Source organism: Strongylocentrotus purpuratus, unplaced genomic scaffold, assembly GCF_000002235.5.
Source record: "Strongylocentrotus purpuratus isolate Spur 01 unplaced genomic scaffold, Spur_5.0 spur5_scaffold_5, whole genome shotgun sequence".
NCBI lineage: Eukaryota > Metazoa > Echinodermata > Echinoidea > Camarodonta > Strongylocentrotidae > Strongylocentrotus > Strongylocentrotus purpuratus.
This window is the reverse complement of record NW_022145611.1, coordinates 23,370,027-23,387,687: the sequence shown is the minus strand read 5'-3', so window position 1 is coordinate 23,387,687 and position 17,661 is coordinate 23,370,027. Positions and strand designations below refer to the sequence as shown.

The 17,661-nt window shown below is 36.5% G+C and overlaps 1 protein-coding gene across 1 annotated transcript in view; it reads left to right on the top strand.

Moving 5' to 3' along the window:
* Positions 1–17,661, top strand: part of LOC591796 (spectrin beta chain, non-erythrocytic 5) — a 54,933-nt gene that overhangs the window by 21,246 nt on the left and 16,026 nt on the right. Inside the window, exons 29-55 of the mRNA XM_030998840.1 lie at positions 51–314; positions 695–825; positions 1,545–1,731; positions 2,429–2,629; positions 3,110–3,226; positions 3,724–3,837; positions 4,356–4,538; positions 5,077–5,222; positions 6,212–6,326; positions 6,790–6,900; positions 7,619–7,798; positions 8,700–8,903; positions 9,366–9,515; positions 9,832–9,936; positions 10,183–10,277; positions 10,539–10,629; positions 11,066–11,221; positions 11,633–11,824; positions 12,033–12,116; positions 12,512–12,633; positions 13,540–13,654; positions 14,089–14,202; positions 14,724–14,906; positions 15,284–15,385; positions 15,729–15,995; positions 16,603–16,775; positions 17,258–17,495. Of these exons, the coding sequence (XP_030854700.1) occupies positions 51–314; positions 695–825; positions 1,545–1,731; positions 2,429–2,629; positions 3,110–3,226; positions 3,724–3,837; positions 4,356–4,538; positions 5,077–5,222; positions 6,212–6,326; positions 6,790–6,900; positions 7,619–7,798; positions 8,700–8,903; positions 9,366–9,515; positions 9,832–9,936; positions 10,183–10,277; positions 10,539–10,629; positions 11,066–11,221; positions 11,633–11,824; positions 12,033–12,116; positions 12,512–12,633; positions 13,540–13,654; positions 14,089–14,202; positions 14,724–14,906; positions 15,284–15,385; positions 15,729–15,995; positions 16,603–16,775; positions 17,258–17,495 (4,140 nt within the window). The remainder of the gene's footprint in view (positions 1–50; positions 315–694; positions 826–1,544; positions 1,732–2,428; positions 2,630–3,109; positions 3,227–3,723; positions 3,838–4,355; positions 4,539–5,076; positions 5,223–6,211; positions 6,327–6,789; positions 6,901–7,618; positions 7,799–8,699; positions 8,904–9,365; positions 9,516–9,831; positions 9,937–10,182; positions 10,278–10,538; positions 10,630–11,065; positions 11,222–11,632; positions 11,825–12,032; positions 12,117–12,511; positions 12,634–13,539; positions 13,655–14,088; positions 14,203–14,723; positions 14,907–15,283; positions 15,386–15,728; positions 15,996–16,602; positions 16,776–17,257; positions 17,496–17,661) is intronic.

Genomic DNA, 17,661 nt, shown 5'->3' with positions numbered 1-17,661 from the left:
TATTCTATGTTTTCTGTTCAAACTCTCTCTGCTCATTCTCTTTACATTAGACTGGCGCCGCTATCGTTAAGTCCGACAATGCCAACTCGGAGGAGATCCAGGTCTTACTGAAAGCCATCAACTCGCGCTGGACGGATCTGACCGACAGGTTCAAGGAGAGAGGGAAGAAGCTCCAGCAGGCTGTGGAGGAGCAGCAGCTGATACGGGGTATGGAGGATGCTGCGGGTAACATCCAGGAGATAGAGGTTGCCATGGCATCGCAGGATGTGGGTCATGACCTTCGAAGCGTCAAGAGTCTTCTCAAAAGGCAGCAGGTAATTTCATGAATGATATTTGCCCTTATTTATCTTCCTGATAGCAAAACAGCTTTCTGTCTTGAGGAATTGTCTGCTATCTTGGAATTTGAGGAATTTATGTTCAGCTTTGAAACATATGTAAATCTATGAGTGAATTGAGGGGCTTCAGTAACGTTTCATACAATTATAGTAGTTCTATATTTGATTAGCTTTTACGCAGATATTGCCCTAGGCCATCTGAAGCAGTCCACTGCTAGGAGATGTTCCATGATATATATGTAACACCTCAATCATCATAAAGCTAGAGAGAGAACTTCCATTGATTGATTACAAGGCATACTTCTTAGTGAGCATACATGCTGTGACACTGCATCACATATTTTTATTCTCTTTTGTAGGTGTTGGATACAGAGATGTCTCTGCAGGCCGAGAGGATGCAGAAACTATCCCAGGATTCCAAGGAGCTTGCAGACCAAGGTCACTTTGACACGGACAAGATTAAATCTGAGACAGCTTACGTCACACAAAGGTATAATTGTGAAGACTTGATACCTGTATTTGTTTGGATTGATTATTCATAGAAAGTGTTTCATGTTGACACCAAGAGAAGTGTCATAGATGAAGATAAAATGTTATGTTAATTTGATGGTTTGATATGATATAATGTTTTAAAGGACAAGTGTAATAAGGACTGTTCATTAATGGCTGAAAGAGTAGCCTTTGACTAGACAATTAAAATCTGCATAACCCACAAAAGAATGAGTTGCCTGTTGCAAGAGTGCTCGTAGATATTACCTGGAGTACGTACATCACAATGCCTGTTAGTTAGTTAGTTACATGGGTTCTTTCACATTTTACATGGTCTTCATTTCTATCCTAGTTGTAGAGCCTCAATATTGATGATTATCAACTAGACAGCTGAGCCTCAGTTACAACTCAACCAGCTCATTAACACAGTGGTGGTTGAAATTCTGCTAATCACAACACCGGCATGAGATACAGACATTACTTCATTACTTAAAGCCTCACTGTACTACTTGTAGTTACTTGCTCCCTCTATATAGAAAACAATGCCAAAGCGGTGCCCGTTGGTCCCCCATTATCCTCTTTTTCTTATGTTAATTGAGAGCTGAGTTAATGAGATCTGTCAGTGACCTTGCTGGGTGGTCTAATTCCTCCTGGCCAATCTAGTACAGACAGGCTTTAAAGGTTATTACCATATGACCTCATTCCTCTGTGTTCTCCTAGATTCAAAGAGTTGCAGGCTCCGGCTGAGAAGAGGCGCAAGAAGCTTGAGGAATCCCTCAGGGTACAGCAGTTCTACCATGATGTCGACAATGAGCTTCAGTGGATCAAAGACCACTCTCCTGCAGCCAGCTCTACCAACTATGGAAGGGACTTCACTTCTACTCAGAGCATGGTCAAGAAACATCAGGTATGCATGAGAATATTATTTACCATAAATAGATCTTGTATAACATTTTAAGCCATGATGTAACGTAATCATTTGATTCATTCTTTTTAAGTTGACATACTTGCTTTTTCATGAAACAAAGAAGTTTGATTGTGCTTTCTCTCAGGTTTCAGATTTGCTGTGGAATACAGTAATATGAATCAGTTCTTTAGAAATATTATGAATTTGTATATACATGTAATTTTGTTTTTTCAAATGCATACAATTTGAATATTCTAAAAAATAGTCTAATTCATATACTTTTGTAGGAAATTATATTTATTTGAAACACCACAGGACTTTTGATAAATAATATTGGATAAGTAATAACATGCAGTAAGTAAGTAACTAATATAAGTAATATAGATGATGATGATAATAATAATAAAAATAATAATAATAATAACAATGATAATGATGATAATAATAATAGAAATAATAATAATAATAAGCCCACTATGTTGATAACCTTTCTGATGGAATTGATTGTAAGAATAACGATTTAACTCAATTATTTTGTATATGTTATGTATGCATTTTGTCTCATTATGTGTATGTTTATATTGTATTACTTGTACCTACCAGTGGAAATTGAATTTCCTAATATGGACAATAAATTATATACTTAAAACTACTTATAGTAACTTATACGTAATCATTTTGATGATTTTGCCCTCAGAAACTTGAAGCTGAGATATCTGGTCACCAGCCTGTTATTGACAAGGATCTGAGCACCGGTCAGCATCTCATTGACTCTGGTCACTTTGCCTTGCATGAAGTCCAGGAACGATGTCAGGACCTGTCCCTGTCATGGGACCAGTTACTAGACCAGGCCTTGGCCAGGAAGAAGCAACTGGATATGGCATTTGAAGCCCAGAAAGTAAGCAGTGCTCTGAGAATTGAGAAGAATTAACAATCTGTATTTGCAGCAGTAGAGTTATGTGAGAATTTAGAAGAAATCTTATTTAATAAATAGTGATGCAGTACAAGCGAAAACTTGCCTAGATTACTTTGTTATCGAAATAGATAACCTTACATTCGGATATTTTCATTTGGGTGAAGTTCAGAATAACATACTGCAACAATATATTTCTTAGTATCAAAACATGTAGTTTCATGAGATGTGTTGTATAGATCCAACAAATTCATAGAGATTTCATTGAAAGTAAGGTTTGGATTTCATAGCCGGATATTTTAGATGTTGTAATTTAGATCTATCTTCATCAGTTTATGTCAAAGTACTGTTTCCTCTCATTAAACATGAAGGTATTTACTTTCTTTTTGTTGTGAAAGACAACAATACATGTATATGCCTTTCTCCATCTGAAATTGATGTCTCTTGCATTCATGATTGTTTCAGTACTACTCCGAGGCTGCTGAAGCTGAATCCTGGATGATTGAGAAACTGTCCTTGGCGATGATCACTGACTATGGCAAAGATGAGGATGCTACGGAAAAGATGCTTGCAAAGAATAAGGTGCTAACCCAGGGTTTTTTGCCCGTTATGTTCCCCTTTTCCTTTACTCTTCAGAGGTGTTGCTCACTTTGAATCGTTAATGTATTATATATATATATATATCTGCTTTAAAATGAATATCATGTTTTCAAGTGTTCTGAAGGCAGTAAAACATTGAAAGGATATAGTTGCATGCATATGTATATACATTAGAAATGCTTTTGCTCTAACTTTTCAAATGTTAAAGTCTATGAAACTTGACTAATTTATGATGATGGAACAAACACCTTGTTTATCGATGTAAGAACCACTTCCCATACGATGCATTTCAGTAAAGGGGAATCTTGGGGCTAAGTTTGAGTATCCAGTAGAGTAAGATGTCAACTTTTCAACAACAAAATTATCCTCATAAGGTCTGGGAAATTGTGAATATTGTGGTGTTTTCATGCAGTGAAGCTGTGAGACATTCACTACCCTCATAAGACTTGACCTAATTTGTGTGTCTTGTGTTTATCCAGGCCCTAGAACTGAACATAGAGCACTATAACAGTGTGATCAGGGCACTAGGAGATAGGAAGGACCAGATGGTTTCATCAGGGAACCCTGAGGCCGAAGGCATCTCTGAAAGACAGGTAAGTCTATTCTTGAGTTTCTTCTCAGGGGTTTAAGAACCCATTTACTTTTATTTTCTTGTTCTTTCGTGACTTAAACTAGATTGATATGGAATGGGGATGTCAAGTGAAACATGAGACTGAATATACAAATTGATTTGTCTGGATGTATTTAAATTTGTGCATAAACTTTGATTCCTTCCCATCTTTATCAGTAGTCTTTCCTTCTATACCAAATCAACATTCACCTCCAGTATTTTTTTCATCCTGTCTCATCTCTAGTATTATTGTTATTTTGTTATGTATATCTGTCTTCTTATATTATTGTCTGTCTCCTTTTAATTTTCATCTCTCCCTCTTTTTTTTTAAATCTCTCAATATCTCTGCCTTTTCTCAACGATGATATTTTTTCAGGTCGAGATGAAGGCAAAACAATGAATAAAATGTATTTCAATAAACCAAATATAATCACATGGAAATGAGTAACTCTGTAAGTTTGGTTTTGTTCACCAATACTTGATTTTATCATGTTTTTTCAGGATGAGCTTCTTCAGCAGTACAAGAACGTGATGGACCAGGGTACCCACCGGACCTTCAAGCTAGAACAGACCAAGCTGATGCATCAGTATGTGAGGGAGAGCGATGAGCTTGGTGAATGGATTGAAGAACAGTATCAGGTGGCCAGCTCAGGGGAGTATGGTCAGGACTATGAACATCTGGAGGTAAACAATGTGTGCATGGTGTATTTTGTTTTTGATGGAGAAAATGAATATTCCCTCCAAATTATGTAATGAATATATCGTCCTTGTTTTCACGAAGTGACGGTAGTGAGGAAAATCGTAACGCAAAGTGAATGCAATTTTTTTCACTACCGTCACTTCGTGAAAACAGCGACGATATCTGCAAATGATGTTTTAGATGTAAATTTCTCTAGCATGATGATCGGCAATAGAATGTAGATATTACTGAACTGACTTCAGAAAAACTTCGAAGATAAGTGAGGAATTACTGTGTGGTATCAGATAAGTTATAATTAAAGTGATGAATTCATAGCTGATATTATTATTTAGATTTAAGACCAAATTTCACATCATGCAATCAATATCATTGAATATAATATTAAATTAATTGGTATAGATGAGCTGATGTATATATTGTTATATGCTTCTACTAAAAAGCAAAGAAATTAATAAGAATTATGCAGTTGTGAAGGATGCAAAAAAAAAAAAAAAAATATTTTTGTGTGGTTTTTCACTATAGGAGCTGAGCAAGAAGTTTGATGAGTTTTGTCGCCATGTAGAGACAGGCATGGATCAGTTCAAGAGATGTGATAAGCAGGTCCAGAGCCTTGTCGCAGAGAGATATGAGCAGAGTGACTCATTGATAGAGAAACAGGATAGCTTGCAGTAAGTAACGAACATGGCCCTGTTTCACAAAGCCTTTTTTCACTGAATAATGACAAAAATCAGTGACAAATCTGCTGATAACCCATCAGAAGCAAAGATTTCAGTAGCTTATAACAAAAACTGTCATTTATAATTGTCACTGATGACAAGTTTTATGAAACGGGGCCTTTTTGGCCTCGATCACCACCAAATAAGGTGCTAGAGGTATCATTTTCGGAACGATTGAGCACTTTAACCAATGTTGTCTAATAACTTTGTCTGAGGATGGAATAATGAACTGATTAGATTATTGGAACAAGAGGTGGAAATTTAGAGGTTTATGAAAAATCATTTTTTTAGAGAAAATATCTTTCTTTTGAATGATATATGTTACACTTTTCCTTGCAACCTTGATGAGTTGAGGTTAAATTGATATTCTTGATGTCATTTGACCTTATATGGTTTGAGAGAGAACTGGGTCATGTCAGGTAATATACCTTTGTTTGGCATTAAACAGGAAATACTTGAGTGAAATACACATGAGCAGTTGTGTAACTGACAAGCTTGACCATTCAGAGGTTGCAATCTACTAGAAATCTACAAGAAACCAACTAGTGATGAATTTCTAGGTCAAAATTTGTAAACAAGGAGGAATGCATAATTTACGATCCACCAGCTATGGATGTAAAGCTTGTCCAAATGAAGCTTTTCGCATTTGCAAGCCAGGTTTTTTTATGTAGTGTGTGAGATAAATTCAAGTTTATTGGAGGGATATTTCATGACACAATGCCAAGACTATTATTATGTCTGATTTGAGGGATGAAAGTTGTTTGAGTATGAGTGAGATTATTTGGGCTAGGGATTCACAAAGTGAATTCTGCTCCACTCATATCAAATCTGCACTTGAGTACCATTCCATCTTAATTGCCACTATAAGGTAAATTCAAATAATCATATTGTACTTAATAACTTGCATCAACAGTAATTTCATATCATCCCATTTATTTCAGACAAGCACTGGATATGTTGATGGATAGGTTAAACAGTAGGAGAGAGAAGCTAGAAGCAGCAAGACAGATCCACCAGTTTAACAGAGACTATGAGGAAGCTATGTCTAGGATACAGGTAAGCTCAGGACCCCCCTTCCCCCTTCCCCCTCCCCCTCCCCCTCCCCCTCCCCTTTTAATAAACAGATTATGATCTTTCTTAATGCAGTCATTTGTCAGTCACTTTATGTTTGCGTAGTTTACATTATTTTTCTGTTTGTGCATGTAGTGACTAAAACATTTCTTCCTGATTTAATAAGCATGTAAATAACAGTTGCAGTCTCATACATGATCAGTGTGCCAGCTAGGCTGGATACTTATTTAGCTGTTTGAAATTCAATTGTATAACTATGATCTAATGTAAAATGGTGATTCCATGCCCATGTTCCCTATATTTTGAAAGTGATTAGATGAGCAACAAACATGTTACAACTAGTTAGCAGTGTATGCTGCAACATATGTGTAGTCATCCAGTAACTGTACAAAAGATGTAAGTGATGCAAAAAACCAAAAACATTTATGTTCTTTTTGTTGTGTAACAGGAGAAATATGCCATTATACCTGAAGAGCTTGGTAAGGATGTGAACGCTGTACAGTCACTGGTCAGGAAACATGAGGCCTTTGAAAGTGACCTGGTAGCTCTTGAAGGACAGGTAAGTTTATTCTATGTCTACCATTATTTATAGTCGAGACTCTTTTTGATTGATATTCTTTTGCTGGTGAGACAGTTGTGCCCAACAATTTGTAGCTGTTGCTTATTCCCAGAGTATTACAGTCCCTGTGGAAAGAAATTTTCTGTTTATCATTCACTGATAACGAATAAGAAAATAAATAAAAAAAGAATAGTAAGGACATACAGATTGTAGTGATGCAGTGATTATATACCACCTCTTTGTCTGTACATCACCACAGTTGTAAAATACATGTTCATGTATAATGAAAGGTGTTTCCATTTCATTGGTTGTATATTCCTGAATAAAAAGATGTCATATCCTGTGTATAGCCTCCCAGTTGCAATTATTTCAAGAACAAAGCATGATGGCTCAGGATGACTAACCCTAATGGTCAGGAAAGCAGTGCTAACACTTTCAATGTGGCTCACAGTACAGTACCATATGGAATACCCTTTCAAAGCCCCTCTGCACTAGTTAAGCATGGACCTCCATGCAAGGTCACTGGTTATCTCATCAAATCAGCTCTCAATTAACATAATAAAATGGGCATCATGGGGGATCAACGGGTACCGCTTAAGCATTGTTGGCTGTATAGAGGGCACAAGTAGCTATAAGTAGTGCAGTGGGGCTTTAAATGATCATTGGTTGGAAAATGGCAGCTCACACCTCTTATCCCTTAACCATACGCTCCATACAGTTGCAGACCCTTGTCAACGAGGCCGTTCGTCTTCAGGAGGAGTATCCAGGAGAGAACGCCATGCAGCTTGATGAGCAGCAGAGTGTGATGGTAGCCGACTGGAATCTCCTTCAGGAGAGAGCCACAGAGAGGAGATCAAGTCTTCAAGCAGCAAATGACTTCCACAGACTCATGGCTACCGTAAGCCCCTTACCGTTTGCATGCTCATCCATAGTACAGTCAAACCTGTCTATAGCGACCGCCCAATTAGGGAAACACAAAAAGTGGTCTTTGTAGACAGGTTTCTTTAGTACATGTTTCAAACAGAAACCATTTTTAAGGGAAACAAGAAATGTAGTCTTTGTAGAGAGGTGGTCACTAAAGCAGGTTTGACTGTAGTTGGAAGCCCACTTGCATTTGATTATTAAGCAAATCACTTGTTAGCAAATCACAGTGGGATCCTTACTTCTGGTTGGCTATTGAAAAAGATTTGAGTAAATCCTAATAGTTTGATATAATATAAAATTGATTCAGGATACTAAGAAAGCAAGTACATACTTGTAGGTTAGCAGACAGGGGACCTACAGCTTTACATATAAGTCCTATCTGAAGTACCATATAAATGTAATTAATCCTGAGGGTCAGTGTCTGTTTAAGAGATGAGACAATGTGAATGTAGAGGTATAAGCTGATGAACTATTCTGAGGAATTTCACCTATTCAACCTTTACTGACTAAGTTCTTAAATGAAAAACTTGTATATCCATCATGGGTCTTTATCAGAATTATCATATGTGTACATTTTTAACGGAGGTTGTGTGTGTAGTCTCTTTTCTTTGCCCTAATCATACCATATTGGAATAGGCTACCTTTAATACTCAGACAATCACCATCTGTCTCTTTATTCAAAAAGGGAATTCAAACATTTTTTTTTTATAAACCAGATTTTTAAGATTCTGTAAGTCTTCATTTTCATTTTTGTAGGATTCTTCTTGTTGTAAGCACTTTGGGCCGCTCTGTGAAAAGCACAGTATATAAATAATAATAATGATAAAATTAAATAATAATGATAATATTTGTGTTCTCCTATATTCTGTCCTCAGTGTAAGGACCTGATCAAGTGGTCAGACAATGCGAATGCAGAGATACAAGCTGAGGAACCTGTTAAGGATGTGTACACTACTATGAGTATGATTAACAACCATGTACAACTCAGGTCAGAGATTGAGGCCAGAGAAGACAACTTTAGCTCCTTGGTACAGGCAGGAGAGATCCTCATTCAACAGGGGCACTTTGCCAGTGAAGAGGTAGGGATTGTAAACTTTATGTGAACTTTAAAACTTGCTGAAAGCTGTGCTACATGAATCGATATTAATACAAGGCTAGAATTGATATTTTATTTAAAAACATGCTAACTATTTGGTGGTTAGATTCACTTCTGAGTCCTCTGACAATAGAGAAGGAGGATTGATTTATAGCATATGTACCATATATGCTTATTTTACTTTTGTCAAAATGATGACTAGTTGATATTAATCACTGTCGGGAGGTTCTGTATCCCTCAAACATGATACGTATTTGGTTGAGAATTTTATGAGAAATGTATTCATGTAGGTGGGTGCATATTCATCTAACTTCAGCCCCCTTTAACAAATTAAGATGGAAATAGAATTACTTTAAAGAACTCAAAGCTGCAATTTTCTGTATATTTTGATGACACCCATGGATAGACTAGTATTTGAACATAGGTAAATCTGTTATTGTTGTAGATCCAGGAGAGAATTGAAGCAGTCTTACAGGCCAGAGAGGACCTTCACGGAGGCTGGCAGACCAAGAAGGAGAAACTAGACCAGGCTCATCAACAGCAACAGTTCTACAGAGAGGCCAAGATCCTAGAAACCCTTAGCAGCCAACAAGAGGTAGGCCATTTTTTCTTCAGGCAATGCGTTACAGCTTAATGGTCCTATGTTGATTTTTTTTTGCAAAAGATTAATGAGTCTACTCAGGATTAGGTATATATTTCTCTCTGTTGTCACTCAAATCCCATTGGGATAAGCAACTCTGATTTTATACAGTACTTACAAAGGTAAGAGTGGATAACGCTAGGTCTTTGCATGAATTAATTTGATATTGAAAAGCTAATGATGAAATCAAGAAATATGAAAGCTAACAGATACTTATTGATTATTGATGAAATAATTAAATGTTGGATACTCTTTTCTTTTGTAACCCCAGGTCTATCTGCAAAGCAGTGACATGGGAGCAACAGTGGAAGAAGTCGAAGCACAGATCAAGAAGCATGAAGCTTTTGAGAAAATTCTTGCAACTCAAGAAGAGAAGGTGGGTACAAACACTGCCATTTAATGCAGCATTGTCTGAAAAGTCAAAGAATTTAGAATATTTTGAATTTAAAACTTGTCAGATGAATTAAGATCCCTATTGTGAAATTTGGTGGTAAGTAGAAACCCTGATCAATAGCGTATGTTCCATTATAAATTTGATTAGGCACTAGTTTTGTGGAGCTCTAAATAATTTATATTAATTTAATGTCATTTTCAATGCAATTATGTTATTTTTCTTTTGTAGACAAATACACTTCAGGTATTTGGTAGTCAACTGATGGAAGAAGGTCATTTTGATGCACCTGGTATTCAAGAGAAACTGAAAGAAGTTACAAAAAGGTAAGAACCTTTTAATTTCTCCCTCTTTCTATCTCTTTCTATGCACCCCTTCTCTAACCCATTGATTCTTTTTCCTTCTCTCTTGTATAATCTTTTGTCTGATTGGAAATAAAGATGGTGTTTAATATTTCCTTTCCTTTATCCAGGTTCTTTATCCAGGTCTTTTTCTTCCTTTTTTCTTTCTTTATCTATTCTTCCCTCTCTGGTTGTTGGTGTTGGATTTTTGTTGTCAGTTAACACCACTTCTCATTTCTCTTGTAGGCGAGCAAGGCTTCGAGATCTGAGTGCAGAGAGGAGACAGAAATTATCATCTGCTAAGCTATATGCTCAGTTCAGCAGAGACATTGCAGAAGTAAGTATTACCTGTATTTGTTCTGATGAAACTCACATATACCTGTATTTTCTTTAATAAGTGCTTGTGATTACTCTTCTCATAATAGCAAAATAGATTGATGACAATTGCTGTATTTGTCTAAAGTGGCTCATTACATGTATATTTATGTGGACTTTTTGCAACAACTTTTTTTTTTTAATTCTAAAGATACATTTCATATTCCTTAATATATTGATGATTAGTCATAACATGTTTGTAAATTATCGTTAGTCCACTAAAAGTAATGTATCTATTTCTGGCATTTTTTTCTTTGATGCCAATATTAGTTTCTCCTGACTACTTTTTTTGTTCTTTGACACATTTCTATGTTTTCTATTAAAAAAAAAGAGTTTTATTCAATTTCAGTTCATTCATTAACTAGTAATCTCATCATTTTATGTTATCTTTGTTTCAGGCTCAGGCATGGATCGGTGAGAAGTGGAAGACCTTTGGAGATGATGACCTGGAATCCCTCAGTAACCTGAAGGAGAAGATGAAGAGACTGCAGAAACATCAAGCCTTTGAGGCTGAGATCAAAGCCAATGAGAAGCTCATCTCTGATGTCAAACAGGTAATAGTTATCCCCATCTGAAATGAACTAGCTTTAAGATTAACAAATTGCAATATTGACCGTCAATGGCAAACTCCATCTCTATGTCCATTTAATAAAGGGCGATTTTTCACCTAGGTTGCCAGATTTCTCACTATGCATTAAATTTAGAACTCATTGCCTTACTAGGTCTTTGAAATAACCCCTCCCCCCCCCCCATTTCATGGGTATACAAAGAGATGTTGTGGAAATAACCCCCTCCCCCCACGAACACAAACACACACACATCTTTTAACAAAAACATTGTGCAGGTGATCTTTGTTTTGTATTGATGTTTAAGATATGCTAACAAAGATTCTCAAATTAAAAAAAAAGAAGGTTTGTGTGACTTTTTGCTAAAAGTGTACTGCTATTTGTTTTTACCTTTGTCAGGAAGGGGAATCGCTTTTGAAGCAGCATCATCCTGACTCTACAAACATCAATCAAAGAATGTCCGAAATGATGAAATCATGGAATGACCTGAGACAGGCATCCATCAAGAGAGGGCAGCATTTAGAAGAGGTCAGGGACTTGCTGGAGTACAACCAAATGGCAGAGAAGATCGAAAAGTGGACGAGAGAGAAGGTGGGTAGAATTCAGATTTCAGAATCAATATCACTCCTTAATGTAAATATCTTCACTTTTAAACTTCTGGATAAGTGGATATTAATATTGATCTTATCAAATACTAGATGACATGAATCTTATCATCATTTTGCTATGAAAACCGTATGATATCTATGATTTTTCCTACATTTGAGAGATTTGAATTGCATATTTGTGTAACCCGCAGGAAGTGATGGTGTCTGCACATGACGTTGGGAATGACTATGAACACTGTATGGAACTACAAAAGAAACTCAATGATATTGGTTCAGTAAGTACACAAACATTACATTACCTTTCATATACATGTATTAGCTCCAACAACCCACTTGACTGCAAATACAATTGTTGGGTAAAGAACAATGCCAAAGTAGGTAAAACAAGCAGTCAGTTTAGAGTTTGATGTTGATCTAGTTTTCCTTCAGTTTCTCTCTTTTAATTTCTCTTTCACCAAAATATGTTGTACATGTCACACATAGCATTTTTAACAATAAATGCTACTACCGATAATGTTGTATTGACTAATATAGCTTTTGATTAAAAGAAATTGAAGGAAAAGTGTGTATATCAGAGAATTTCAACAGCTGAGAAGACATTTGGGTATTAACTATGAAGTAAGATCAGAATAGCTCATCCAATTTGAAATTCTCCATGTCTCTTTTACAGGATCTATCCGTGGATGACGCCTTTGTGAAGCGTATGTGTGAGATGGGTGAGAGACTGATGAAAGAAGGCAACCCAGATCAGACGAACAACATCAGAAAGAGAACCAAGGATATCAAAACAAGGTGACAATTAAATCTTGATGCCTCTTCAGTGCTCATTGGACAAATTGTGGAAATCTTGTTTTGGGTGTCAAGTCTGTCACATGTCATAAGAAAAGTGAATCTTGTTGTTGTTTTGGTTTAATTGTACATTGTAAAACAATTATCAACCAGGGGGGTGATTCACAAAGATTTGAAGTCGAAATTAATTCTAAATTGGACTTAAATATTATGGAGAGCCAAACATGTAGCCTTATTTTGAAATATATTCAAAAGCAAAAATTCAAGTATTTCAGACTTTTCGTAAATTCCACATCAACAACATGAAATCTCCCATGATAATAGAAAATATGAATGATTTGAATCAACATTTTATGCCTTTTGAAATAACTTTTACAAAATATTTTCAAAGATGCTAATGGCTTTCCATAATTGTTAAGTCCAACTTAGAGATAAATTCAATTTAGGATCTTTCTGAAACACCCCCCAGGTATCTAAAGCTTTATTATTCTTTTTTCCTTGGGACCTAAAAATATATGGAACTTCTTAATTATTATGTCCATACTTATGTTTAATGTGGGGAGAAAAGTGATGAAACTATTCTTTTAACAGACTAGAACTCAAATAAGCATCCCCAATTTAGTTGGAATGACACCTTAATCGTTTTTTCTAGACTATTCGGTTCAAAAGTTAAGCGTGTTTGTACATTAGACCATGCGGACTGACGGCCATTTTGGATTTGAACTCTTAGGGTCATCAGAGGTCAAATCTGACTTCCCTTCACATCTGAAAATAAATCTTATGGTGAAAGCTAAATATGCTAGAAGTTTCATGCTTTTCTCAAAAAGTGCACAATTTTCTTGCGAAGCCGCTGCATTACATAGCAATAATGTAAATAATGTAAACATTGATACAATTTGATTCCGTTAGCTGGCAAGGTCTTCAGTCTGGACTCACCAAGTATCGCAAGGAGCTCACCAATGCTGCTGAGATCCATGCCTTCAATAGGGACATGGATGATGTCATGGAAAGGATTAGTGAAAAGGTATTAAATCAAAATCTGAAGTATAATAGCTGTTTGCTTTTGTCTTTCACACTACAGTAATAATGATACCCTTATTTGTCTAACTGTATAACCGTTATTGTTTTCAAGTGGTATCTACATATTTCAAGGAAGTCCTATTTATGGTTAGTTTATTTGTTTGTAGAATTGTCATGTAATTTGTAGAGAAACTGTGATATTTTCCTTGTTTTCTTGGTTCATCCTAAGGAATATCAGGAAACAGCTAGGTTCATATGGCTTGGGTTTTTTGTTTCCTAAGGCTATCATCAAATGCCTTTTACAAATTGGTAATTATTTGCCATTATATATTTTTTTGTAGAATTTTACCTTACCTTTTGATGTTCACTGTTCAAGATGGAAGCTAAGACATTAATGTGTTAATAATAACTGAATGTATTTTTTTTTTTCAATGTCAGAGAAACGCTATGGACATTGAGGAAGTAGGTAAAGATGTGAATTCTGCTGAGTCACTTCAGAGAAGACATGGTGAGCTTGTCAGGGATTCTACAGCTATAGAGACTAGACTCAAGGTGAGTTGTTGGATATATTTGATTGATTTAGTTTTATATTTCATTTTAGTGTTAATATTGCGAGAGATCTAAAAGAATATATATATATATATATATATACATATATATGTATATGTATATATATATGTCCCTATTGAAGGCATATATATATGTATATATATATATGAGGGAGGGGGATTCTTGAAACACTTTCTTCATGTTCCTCACAAATTTGTTTGAGTCCTTGAAGAAACATCCCCCCCCCCCGAATGCTACTGAATGATTTGAAAGGATTAGAGAGTGTATTTTGCATGATTTGGTTTCAAACCTAATATCTTACAATAACCCCAACTCATCTACATTTTTTACAAATAAGCTCATGAAAAATATGTAGAATAAGAATCAGGTTTGATAAAGAACCCCTGTCAATGAATTTACCTATTAAGGCATTTATGATGTACTAGAGAAAGTCTAGCAAAGGGTAAAGATGAAGGATATAGATTTACAAACTTTTAAATGTTTCATTATTTTTCTTCATTTAGGAGCTAAAGAAGACTGCTGCAGAGCTCAGCAAGAGGCAACCTTCTGCAAAAGCCTCAGTCCTAGCCACAGAACAGGAAGCAGAGAAGCAATGGGGCGCCCTCTGTGAACTGAGTCAGCAGCGACAGGAGAAGCTTGACAACTCCCTCAATCTGCAAAAGTTCTACAAGGACTACAGAGAAATGGTGAGGAAAACTTGCACATTTGCAGTAGCTCATTAATTTGTCATGATGATTATGACCTGGATATGAAGGTTCTCTAAAAATGTCAATTGTTTTAGATCGATGAGAAATCTGTAGTTTCCCTTCATTGTTTGTGCCTTTTTATAAAAGTTCTAGTCCTGTAGTTGGAATTAAATGTGCATGAATAATTGATGAGGATTGAGTTTTGTGACATCAAATAGTTACTGATTCTGCCCCATAAAAAATATTGCCTGTAACAGGTTAATTACCAATTCTGGGAGCAATTATTGCATGGTGTACAATTTTCATTTTTTCCAGTCAAATCATGTTTGTAATTCACAAGAATTTATTATATTGTTTTTCTTTGCTCTTTGTGACAGATGGGTTGGACTGGTCAGGTGATCAATCACATGACTTCCGGGGAGCTCGCCAAAACATCTAGTGAAGTGGAGAATTTGTGTGAGCTTCACAAGGAGAGAAAGGTATGTTGGTCAAATTGATGTGTCAGATTTGCTATCTGATCATGTCAAGTTTCATTAAAGGGATGATAGTCCCTGAAAAATGATTAACTGTATTCATTTCAGACAGTGCATTATTTAACAAATGAAAAAGATGTCTTCTTTTCCAAAAAAAATAGTATTGAATTTTTATCCAGAGGTAAATCAGAATGAGAGCCATTGAAATATATGCTCAATGGAAATGAGTCCCTCAAACTGATTTATAATGGTTTTAGTCTTCAATCAGCATAATAGTACATGTTCACATCATACATTTATGGACACGTGTATGGATAAATTGACCTTAATTTCATTTCTGTTTTCCTAGGCTGAAATTGATGGTCGCAATGCCAAGTTTGAGTCCCTCTATGAGACAAGCTCCTCCATGGTGGACCAGGGTCACTATGCCTCTGAGGACATCAAGCAGTGCCTTGACCAGCTGACCGAGGCTAAGGCCCAGGTGGAGACTGGCTGGGAGGAGCGTAAGACACTCCTGGCTCAGTGCTTTGATCTTCAAGTCTTCCAGGAGTTCACGGAGCAGGCAGAGAGCTGGCTGGCATCCAAGGAGGCCTTTATCACCCAGGAGGATGCGGGGGTAAGTACTCCTGGGGGGTGTTTCACAACACTTGTCATCAGTGACAAATGAAAGTTGTTGTTATAAGCTACTGAAATCCTTGCTTCTGATTGGTTATTAGATTTGTCACTGATTTTTTTTCATTTGTCATTGAAAAAAGGCTTTGTGAAACGGGTCCCTGTTGAGGATGGTGATGAGGGGGAATAATGAAATGAAGTATGATACAAAGATGTTATTGATGATGAGCTGGAGCAGGAGGAGGAAGATAAGCATTGTGATGAATGCAAATATGATTTGGAGCATGAAAATGAAAGATAGTCATAATAAGGATTTTTTATGGATTCTGGGGGGACTACTGCTATTGATGTTGATGATGAATATGATAATGATGATGCAGATAATGATGATGAAGAGGGGGAAGAGGATGTGATGATTAGCATTACAAAAAATAAAAAGATGATTTGAGGATGATAATGATGATTTTGATGATCCAACTCTACCCATTTTTAGTGTAGTAGTGTAAAGCGGGTATCGTCTACAACAAATACAAATTCACACCATCGAGATATGAGAAGATTATTCATGCATGTCAGGATTCATTCACAGTGTACCGTAAATTGTCTTTCAGGATTCCCTCACCACGGTGGAATCTCTGGCCAGAAAACATGACGGTTTTGAGAAGACGCTAGAGAGCCAGGTTGAGAAGATTGATGAGCTCCAGGTATTTGCTTCCCAGCTGGTGTCCGGAGGCCATTACGATGCTGGATGGGTAGAGTCGAAATGCCAGGCCATCGCAGACAGGTCAGTGTCAAAGATCATATTGACAGAATGAATTACATGCATGAACCAGCGTATGTTAATGGACAGAAACAGAAACTCTATGATAACAAAACTATGGCTCACACATTGTTTTTCAAGAGATGATGATATTATAAACCTTATGTCATTTGTTAATCTTTGAGTAAGTAGGCATAAATGGGTGTGGTTTTGGCACACTGAACATAGCAATGATGTCAGGAACAGAGTATCCAAGGTTCAAGACCAAGCCAGTACTCTAGTTTCCTTGGATGAGGCATTCATCCTCAATGTCTCATTCTCCTGCAGTGATAGGTCTTGTACAGCATACTTTACAAAGGACATCAACCCTGAGAACTTGGGTCACAGAAACCATTTTATAAGTCCTTCCATGCTCGCTTTTCTGTGTATGTTGTGTAAAACACTGGGGTTCAAGCAATTTGCTAGAATAGAGAAAACTATTATTCTTTCATGTCTACCATGCGTAGGAGAGACAAGCTATATCAAGAGACAGAGGCAAGGAGGAAGCGTTTAGCTGAGTCCCTTGAGATGCACCAGTTTCTACAGGACATTTATGAGGTGGGCTCCTGGATCAGCGAAAAGACCCAGATCGCTTCTGATGAATCCTTCCGTGATGAGAGTAACCTCACCCACAAGCTTCAGAAGCATCAGGCCTTTGAAGCAGAGCTGCTCTCCAACAGGGGCAGGGTGGATTCAGTTCAACAGGTTTGTAGATTTTCTTTCTACTCTTTCACCAGCATCTTTAACAAGAATATGTATTTTTAAAGAGAGTGTTGCAAAACTTTGCAGTGAAATCTTGTTCGTTTGGTAGGTACTCATTTTAGTCAGAATATTCTGATACTCTTGGGAAAGAGTGGTCTGAACTAATCCT